We start from the raw sequence: 10,000 nt of genomic DNA, 5'->3' as shown, positions 1-10,000 counted from the left end.
AGCAAGTCAAGCAGGCAATATACAGCTGAAACTGTTACTGACACTGACTAAACTATATATATGCTGATGATGTATTCCTTCTTGCTAACAATTTATTCTTTCATCTACACGTAAGCCAGACTGCTCTTGCAAAGTTCAAAGCAAGGGACCAAATTGTTTATTGGTATCCAAGCACTGGTAAAACTGAATGTATTGGGTGGGTAATTATAGGTGGGAAAGTGATAGGTACCTGGCAATAGTCTTGCTGCAAAGCCCCAAGAAAAGTAGTGAAAAAAACCATTAAACTTCACTTCTCTTTAACCCGTTGACTCCTGGGAGTGAGACTAATCACTTCATGATCATGAAAATGCATTGTTTGCTTTCAGTATATATAGATGATTATGACATAATTTTGCTTGCTTCAGTTCAAATACCACCAGTATTGACAAATTATCAGTACTTAGTCTATTTGTTTTGTTATGTAGGAAACATGGGGAGACGCAAGTCCAAGTCTTCTGGAGGAGCCACTAAATCACGTCAATCCTTTGCCTCCTCACTACCTAGAACTCCCAAGGGAGAGGATATCTTGTTCCGACCTACCACAGTTGAGCCAGATACCAGCAGTGATTCAGAAGATTATGAGAATTATGAATCTGAACGAGAATATCTGCTGCCAAGTATTGGTCCTCCAACAATTCTGCAGTACTTGAAAGAGTCACAACACCCTCCGTTGTCTAATGAAGAAGTTGAGGATCGACAAGAATATGCTAAGAATGAAATGCTAAAGAAGAGTATGTTTAGTGGTCCTTGCATGTTTTGCCATGAAGAGGTACTTCCTTTTCCATCTCTTGAGGAAATGGAGAGGTTTACTCCTGATCAGGTGACTAATTTATCATTTCTGTTGTTGAAATATTGTATCATCAGGTCCATTTCAATTATAAGGCCTTTTCTGATATATGAAAATTCAGCTTGAAAGAGAGGTTTAGAGGACAATAACAAAGGAAAGTGGATGATATGCAAAATAAAATATTTTTCATATTCATTCCAGCATGTTTCTATTGTTTTTGTCCTCACTGCCTCACTATCAACATGAAGGTGAATATTTGGTATTTCGAAAATGGCCCATTTGCTTTGCGTTTTTTTCTTGGACCTCTTTTGTAATGTAATATAAGTTGCATGAATATAAAGCAACAAAATCAAAGTATTTTTGTTGTCTCCCTGTTTTACAGAAACATGTCAGAGTATGACTGCTTCAGTTGTGTTTGATCAGAGGGGGTTGATTGGAGCAAGTGTGTTAGACAAATTTATTATTTAGTCATAAGAGGTAGACTCGTTTTCTTGCTCTGTTGCATGTTTCTTTATGCTATGTGCCACACGAATGTATTTACATGTGGATGCTTTGGGTTCAAATCCTGCTCTACCCACCAACTGATAAAAATGTCCAGCTGATAAAAATGTCCTTGATGCATGGTTTCATTTTTAGCTACACCATGCCCAAGTTGTTCAAAGGGCAGATAACTTTATGTGGTGGATATGTCACTTTATTTTTTTCACCAGCTTCTCAGCGGCCCGGAATCTTCAATCCTTGAATCTTTAATATTGGCTAATCACATGTGTTGCAGCAGTCTGGGTTTTCCCATCCGGACCCCGAGTATGGACCGCTCTGAAATTTCCAACTTTAGCAACTTTTCAAGCTTTTTGTAACAGTGTAAAATTTGAATTTGTGAATAAAATGTGAATGTGTGTTGGTTTGATTTGAAGCTCATTACTCAACTTCATTTCAAGCTTTGCGCTCCTTTTTCGTTAACATCAATTTCTGTCACATAATGAACATTTTAGGCCCTTTCAAAGCAATCCTGTAGAAAAAAATAAACATTTTATTTGCCATCCTAGGTCAGTCCATCAGGAAAAACTGTGCCTGTGGTCGCCCTCGGCTGCAATATTACTTGAGACCTGTGGCAATTTTTTCTAATGCGGACCTCCCAGTCTGCAAATAACATATATATCTGACTATTTTAGTCCGGTATACACAAAGTAAGAGGCACAAGCCAGTCATGCTGGCACTTGAAATCCATTTTATTTTCATGACAACAAAATAATAGGTTCTTTTCCTTAGTTTTACATTATTTAGTTGAAAATGCTTGGCCTCAAGTCTGGTAGTGACCTTAACATTATCCAATTTGTAATATCTTTCAGCTTTATTGTTGTCCTCAATATGAACGCCTAGTAAAGTTTGAGCTTGCTCAGAGAGAAGACTATGGTCACTTGACTAATGAAATGATTGACATCAAACCACATGCTACATATGGCACCAAAGCTGCTAGAAGAGCAGCAAAGGAGAGAGCGGCAGAAAGAGCCCGAGAACGAGAAATGGAAAGACAACGAGCAAGTGGAGCAAACCCACTTAACTTCTATGCACGTAAGTGTGGTCCCAGGGGGGGCACTTAAGGAATTTCTGGGTGGGGTTGTGCCGCTGGGACCCTGGAACCCTGGAACCCTTAGCCTATACCAGAGCTAGTTCAGCTGAATTTTGCTACCCTATACTGGAGTAAACTCCCACCGATTTCCGTCTAAATACCGATGCTTGAGAGTTAATAATATCCAGAAGTTTTTCATGATAGCCATTTATCGACACTGTTGAGGCTGAGTTACGTAAACTTAAACTTTACTGATTTGATTTTTTTTATGTTCTTGAGTGGAAATTTCTGGTTTCCTTAGTCTGGTCAGTTCGTGAAAAATGATACCCTATTCTAGACTGAAAGGCTATGATTTATATACTCTATCCTAGAGTAAACTGCTTGAAAACCATACCCTTCACAGCGGCACATACCTCCCCCCTCATCCCGCCAGGGTAGACATGTAGAGTGAGAAGTTCATCTCCGCTGTTTTCTGTGATGTATATGTTAGCTTGCAAATTGTCAGGTGTTGAAATGAAAAGGGAAAGAAGAATCATATTGCAGATGATGAGTTTGAAAAATTGGGAAGGACTACTTTCCTGGCTTGCAAAATCTTAATTTCAGGTTTCTGTACGTGGCTCGAAAATGTTTGGTATTTAAGCTCCGTAACGATTGCTAATTACTGCTCATGCACTTCTTTCAAGAAAATGTACTGGATTTTTCTTTAATTAGCCATGTTTGAAGAATTTTGATACCATTGCTGGAACTGGAGTCAGAGGCCCCTCACCATGAATATAAAAACTGCAAATGCAAAAGTGCGAATCATTTGGAATCATATGAAATATTTTTGTTTTCCAATTCTGTGTTTAGTGACTCGTCAAATGAAGACCATAACATACTCTTTGGCCTCCACCAAGTGCATGGAGGAAGGATGGACTGTTCGTCCACAATCTCCATCTTCAATAGACATGGAGGATGCTCAAGATAAATTTATCATTGAAGTGAATCCACTTACTCTGGTACGCATTTATACGCATTTTAGAACATATTTTTGCAGTACACTGCAAAGCTACGGCGTGAAATCACCAAATTTGAGGTTTTGACGACAACGAGAGCATGCAACAGAGATATCTTACATTCTCTGTTTTCACTCCGAAACCGCTCTTACTAAATTATTTTTAGGATACTTCGCCCGCATTGAAGGACGTGAAAGAGATGGAATAATTGCGAAAGACTTATGACAAAGCAAAGTTATATTTTGAGGTGACGTTTTTGTCTACGTCGCCGTCGTAGATTTTAAGGTCCCGAATTACCTCGTTTGCTTGCTCGTACGGATCCTCGTTTTTTCCCGTGACCCGCGCGCATAACTCACCGGAAAAAAATTCTGCCCGTAACTTACAGTGCGGACCTCGAACATGGTTAGTATAAGATGTATGTATCTCCAATGTCAGGATGAAATGTAAAAAAAAAAAAAAGTATTTTGGGGTCTCATATTAGCAATGTGTTTCTCTTACAGAGAAAGCAGACATTCATGGAGAGATTTTATGACAATAAAAAAAGATTTCTTCTTCTCTTACCTGATGGCACAGGAACTTGCTAGTATCCTTTTCTGATAAATAATTGTGCTTTTCAGTTGTTGTCTTATAGTTTATAGATACCAAATCATTAGTTTTCCATTCATTATTCTCTATTTAGATTCTTAACCTTTTTCAGCTACCCAAGCGGCAATATTGCAGTAATAATAACTTCAACGGAAAAAGGAAAGTTTACATACATTGCATTTGATGTAAGTTAAACTTGCTTATTTAAATGGAAACCTTCATATTTGGATACGGGTTTAACAACGAGTAAGGCCCGTTTTAAACGTCGCATTTTACATGTGCCGAATCTCAGTAATGCAAATGAGAAAAATCTATTGTTTTCGCTCGTTTAGATTCGGCACATGTAAAGTGCGACGTTTAAAAACGGGCCTAAAAAAGGAGTTTTCAAATTACCTTTTATACAAGTTTTAAACAATTCATTGTGACCAGTTGTAGTTATTAAAACCTTTTTGTGACGATATAAGCAACTGAGAAATTTTAAGTTTAAGGTTTGGACGGGATTAGTTTGAACTTGAAAACTCGTTTGATGAAAGTCAAATCTGGACGTCACTAGGAATTCTTCAAAGATAGTCTTAGACAACAACTGGGTGGCTTATTACTGAAGTGTCAGCTTTCAAACAAATAATTGTTGGGATCTTAGTCTGTTCACAATCGTTGTTTGTCCATTCTCTGTTTGCTGTTTTTTTTTTTGTTTAAGTGAAGTGATTTTAACTACATGCTTACAGAAGCCTGACGGAAGTTATCTTCGTTAATTTAAACCCAGCCAAGCTGGAATGGCAAATGCGGGAGGGAGTAGCGCCGGACACGAGAAGGGAAGCACGGGAAAGGCAAAACGCAAGGGAAGGCCGCCAAAAAGAGAAAAGCTTTTCAGTTTCAGTCGAAATGGTGATTGCTTTCCTTCTGATGGCCTTGATTTTCAGCCGCTTCCTCCGCTTTCAACCTCTTGGGGAGAAAGCCCTTCTCTGCCAGTGAGTAAAAGAGCGAGGCTGGTGTCTGAAATTTATGCTATCCACCTGCGGCCGGTTGCTCGAAGCCTGGTTAGCGCTAACCGTTGTTTAAGAGGTATCAAAACCAATAGGTTTCCATGGTATTTAACGTTGGTTAGCGCTAACCATGCTTCGAGCAACCTGGGCCTGTTGTCCGGTGAGCAACCCTTCAATCCGAAAGGGATATCCCTTCGACGTGCTTTTCTTACGTGACATCTCGTGTAAAGACTGCCGGTCCTGTTTTCTTGTTCTTTGCCTGTGGCTTTCCTTTTCCCTTCATCTCTATCGTGATTTTATACAATGTCCTTTATTTTTAAAACGAAATAAGAGAACATGTTGTTAAGATTGACATTTTTCAAGGCGTGTCGCCTACATGTGTCGTTCATTAAGCATTACAAGGTCTTACAACGGAAATAGGTTTATATTACACGAAAAAAGAAATCAATCGAGAGTAAATTAGCCTGCGTAGCATGGCGGTTTTGGTTGCTAAGTAATAAAGGCGGGCGAGGGCGCGGCTTTGCCGCTCGTGCGCCCGGCTCGACAAAAAACCGCCATGCTACGCAGGCTAAGAGTAAATAGGTAAAGCGAACTGATCTTCAGTAGGAATAAATTTGTAAGCGAGAGGGATTTTGCTGTTTCAATTACATGTAAATCAGCCGGTTTACGACAATCTCCCTGGCTCTACTCCTACTATGTCAGCATTCTCCATTCCAAAGCCAACTCTTTCTCGTTCCCGTTAATTTAGCTATTTACATTAACTCTTGCCAAGCTAAAAAAAAGTTAGAAAGATTACTTATGGTATCAAATTAGCAGTCGGAAAAAGAATTTGTTTCTTTGCAAATTAGGACGTGGATGATAACGAATCATACCCATCAAAGATGTTAGCAATATTCGAGCCGTCAGGGCACGGAACATGCTACTTTAAAGACGGATCTATCAGGCAAGTGAGAATAGAGTTACTGGATGGACAAAAGGAATTTTTGGTTAGAATGTGGCGCCAGAAGTCTTCCTTAGCCAATCAACAAGAGTTGTAATAGCAAACACTGGCTGAAGACACTCATAGGCACACAGAGGGAAATAAGTCGCTTCTGTGGCCTGTTTCTCAAAAGTCCCGAAAGTTTTCGGGCCTATTTCGGGTACCACGATTCGCTTTATATCTTCGCAACGCCGAGGTTCCAAGCCATCAAACTTCGCAATCCTCTTAGTTTTTCTTACATTAAAAACATGTTAAAGGATCAGCTTTTCAAAATAAGCAGATTGCAGTTTGACGACTGGCTTTTCGGGCCCGAAAAGTTCTCGGGACTTTCGAGAAACAAGCCCCTGGTCGTATCGTTTCGTGAGTCACAACAAGGATCCCGTTTCTTTGTGCGAGTGAGTATCATCTGATTAAGAGTTACAAGAAGCATCTGATTTGATAGTGTACATACGAAAGCAAGTGAGTGAAGTAAAAGTGGCTCGCTTTCTAAAGGGGTTGCCATACATTTGATGATTCGCGAAACATCAGGTTTTCATTGAATTTTGTTCATGTTGACGAAGCTATCAAATCGGCGTTTAGTTCTTAAATCTCATCTGACGCAGAAGTATACATGTAGTTGGTCTGAGGAAGCGAAGAAAATTGCAAGCTGTTCGAGGCAATAATACGTAAAAGGACTCGAAAAAGAAGAAATAAGCGGAGACTGTATTGCATTTTACGTTCACTCCTAACTAAAACACCCCTTTCTCTATTTTTCAGACTTGTATTAAATCCGTTCTTTGGAGTTCTCCTGGATAATCGAGGCACTCGTAAGAAGAAATGGCTGTGGCATAATTTGAAAGAACACGTACATGCACCCCCTTTTCAACCAGTCACGTTTATGATCACAAAGCGGTTGTCAATACGATGTTTGTCTCAGGTACTGTATGCCCAGTTTAGCTTAACTGATTTAATTGAGTTACAGACTTTGCCAGTCAAGCTGGCAGAGCGCCACAACAGCTTGCGCCAATTACTGTGGCCCCTTTTTTTACCCTCCCAACCATGATACTCAACAGAAGACAGACCACAACACCCGGAACTACGTGCCCTACTCTTAGCGACAAGTGTGTGGGTTCTTTTACGTCCCACAGGATTATAGACATTTAAGCATAGATGCCAAGTTGTAGGGAGAGGCTCGCTGGAGATTTAATGGAGCGCTTAATCCGAGCGAACGCTTGGAGAGAGAGAGCGTCACATGTCACGCTAGACATGCGTAAAAACAAGTCGATCCCAGGTCACTTCGGGTAAACAAACACGAGCAGTGAGAAGAAAAGGGGTCCGGGGTCTAGAATTTCTTGATTTCGCGTCAATTTGCCGCTGATTTCTCGTCGATTTCACGAGTTCTCAGATCATGAACAGTTTTACGTTTGTAGAACAATAATTTTATATGATATATGTATTACAAAATTTTTAACCCAAGCTCAGCTGGAGATTTTGCTTGCTCGGCTGGAGAGCTGGAGATTGAGACTGAAAACTGGAGTCTCGAGACTTGGCATCTATGTTTAAGGGTTGTGAGACGGGACCTCCGGCTTATCGTCCTTATCCGAGAAGACTTGAAAGGCTAACCATTTGCATAGGTTATAACAAAGGCAGCACTTTCTCCTCAGTTAGTTAAAGACCCTGAGTGTTGGTCGGCCGGAGTTGAACTCACGACCTCCCGCGTGACAGTCCGGTGCTCAACCAACTGAGCTATAGTGCTATAGTGGAGCTTGTTGCTCATAGCCGAACTGTTTTGCAAAGGAAGGAAGGAATTGTTTATACTCACCTTTTGTATTCATCACAACTCAGTTGAAAGCAGTCGAAGAGGAGGGGAAAAGCTGGGGTAGTTTGGGTGGCCTGCAGTTTGGTGGGTTCTCGATTCAGTGGCCGCGCGAAAGCTGGACAGAGTTCAAAAGAAAAGTCGAGGGTGGTAGGGGTTAGGGCAGCTCCCCTTACCCCTACTGCCCTTGCCTTTTCTTTTGACCTTTGTCCCGTTCACACGCAGTCACTCTATCGAAAAACCCACCAAACCGCCTGCAAGGCAGGTTATGGTTTGCTTGCTGGATGCAAATGATCTTGGTTCATATCTCTCTCACACCAATAGCTAGACTCGTCATAGCTTTTTCCAAATTTAACTCTACCACAAGTCAACTCGCTTCTTAACTCTGTTGTGTTGATTTGAATTAATATCTTCCACGCGGCCCCACAAACCTTAACTTTTAATATCATGGTGTACATTATTTCAATTAAGTATTAAACTAGCTTACATATTACTGTATCAAGCCGCGATTTGTTCCAGGAGAAAATGGTTTAACGTTCTCGCCTGAGTTTAGAGAGCATCTAAATAGAATAACTGTATGGACTAGATTGGTTTTCCTTATATTTTGGATCGATTGGTAGCATTCCTGTTCGTTCACTTTGCTCAAATTGCAGAATAAGACAGTTCTCACCTTCAATCATGGAAAATACACAGCTCGTTTTAACGTTGGAGCCAAGCTCAAGGTAGGAATCCATAAAGTGTTACTGAATTGTACCCGGATCATGTATTGTTACTTTTAACTTTCGCCATGGCCAATCTTCAGCTGGTTATTTGTTTGCAAGTTGTTTCACAGTCGACAACGGACTCAATATTTTACAGAGAAGCGTACAAGTTCTTGTATTCCTAGGTTATGGAGTGATTACACTTGGCCTAAGGTTGCGTGTCAGATGTAGGAAACGTGATTTTCTAATGGTAACGTGTGGTTTAAATTCTCAGTTCCGCTGAAATAAGTTTCTCACAAAAATAAGGATTTTTTTCTTTGTTCAAACAGACAGTTCTCACCCAGTGCTATTCCCAATCCAGGTTTTATGTATTCTGTTTATCATATTCAAAAGGTTCATAGCGACATTAACCTTATCTTGGCTTTAATTAAAGTGCTGTCTTGATCAAGTTTAGTTTGAGAAGAGGGGTGCACAGAGAGGATGAGAAAAAGCCTGCTTTACTCTGTGGGGTCATCAACACTCTCATTCTGAAAATTTGTTCGAACATGAAGTTTGAAGTACGAGGAAGAGGAGCGTATTTTGGACTGAAAACAGCGATTGCTTTGAACTAAGTTAACCTTATTAGAGGTGTCACTTATTGGGGTATTTTTGCAGGCCATAGCCAAAGCAAAAGCACCATCAAGTAAAGAAAGTTACGAAAGACACCTGGACGAAATAAAGCAGTTTGTAAAGTAAGTATAGCACATTCACCTTAAACCTTTCATCGCCTGTGATTGCCCTCAAATTTACACTGAGGATACCTGTAAGGCTGCAGGCAGCGGAAAAAACGCGTAAAATAACTTACAATAGTCAAAATCAATCTTGCGCAAACAAAACCAAGCAAGCTCATAACGGTTTTTTTTTCTCGTATTTTTTAGAATTGTGTTAGATCGTTACCAGAATGCAATGCGACTTCCAAAGTACCCCCGACTCGACAAGATTCCACTGCCACTCCACCTTCAAAAGGCAAAGGATGGCGGGAAGAAGGCGCGGCTACAGGAAACTACATCCAGTAGTCAACGGGAGACGACAGTCATTGTTAATTAGGCACCACTTCTTCACCTGGTCCCTTTCTCATGAGAATGCGCACAAGTAAAACGCAAGTGTGCAACTCCTCTCGCGGACTTCGACTGTACTTCACCCAGCAACAGATTCAAGTTATTGAAAGCACAGTTAGAAGGAACATAGATGATATATGGCTAATTACTAGTGTGGCTTGTAAATTATTTTAGAAATGTATATACAAAATTCAAATTGTACACATCAAAAATACTTTGTAAAACTTTAATCTAATTTTGTTTCAAAAATATATAATTCTCTTTATGATAAAGACAAAACATTAAATTTATTTAAAGTAACATGGTTCCTTTCTGGGTCTCATATTGAAACTCTCAAATGATCGACCACTGAACTCAACCAGAATTCATGGATACATTTCTGTTCATCCAGTTATTCAGGGCTTCGGGATTCTTACTGAACTCTCTTCTGCAAGTATAACTGCAAGCGTTGAACAGAAAGGGCAGATTC

General features: G+C 40.1%; 2 protein-coding genes across 2 annotated transcripts in view; one reads left to right on the top strand and one right to left on the bottom strand.

Moving 5' to 3' along the window:
- The window catches only part of LOC138028357 (glutamate-rich protein 6-like), a 13,966-nt gene extending 4,135 nt beyond the window's left edge, over window positions 1–9,831 (top strand). Inside the window, exons 3-12 of the mRNA XM_068875859.1 lie at window positions 465–859; window positions 2,176–2,398; window positions 3,246–3,394; window positions 3,892–3,974; window positions 4,089–4,161; window positions 5,808–5,902; window positions 6,695–6,854; window positions 8,387–8,455; window positions 9,089–9,165; window positions 9,352–9,831. Of these exons, the coding sequence (XP_068731960.1) occupies window positions 465–859; window positions 2,176–2,398; window positions 3,246–3,394; window positions 3,892–3,974; window positions 4,089–4,161; window positions 5,808–5,902; window positions 6,695–6,854; window positions 8,387–8,455; window positions 9,089–9,165; window positions 9,352–9,520 (1,493 nt within the window). The 3' untranslated portion in view covers window positions 9,521–9,831. The remainder of the gene's footprint in view (window positions 1–464; window positions 860–2,175; window positions 2,399–3,245; window positions 3,395–3,891; window positions 3,975–4,088; window positions 4,162–5,807; window positions 5,903–6,694; window positions 6,855–8,386; window positions 8,456–9,088; window positions 9,166–9,351) is intronic.
- LOC138028358 (uncharacterized) overlaps window positions 9,744–10,000 on the bottom strand; it is a 10,838-nt gene continuing 10,581 nt past the window's right edge. Inside the window, exon 11 of the mRNA XM_068875860.1 lies at window positions 9,744–10,000. This exon is cut by the window's right edge and continues 87 nt beyond it. Within this exon, the coding sequence (XP_068731961.1) occupies window positions 9,886–10,000 (115 nt within the window). The 3' untranslated portion in view covers window positions 9,744–9,885.

The sequence above is a fragment of the Montipora capricornis genome, chromosome 13, assembly GCF_036669925.1.
Source record: "Montipora capricornis isolate CH-2021 chromosome 13, ASM3666992v2, whole genome shotgun sequence".
NCBI lineage: Eukaryota > Metazoa > Cnidaria > Anthozoa > Scleractinia > Acroporidae > Montipora > Montipora capricornis.
This window is presented reverse-complemented; position numbering and strand designations above follow the sequence as displayed.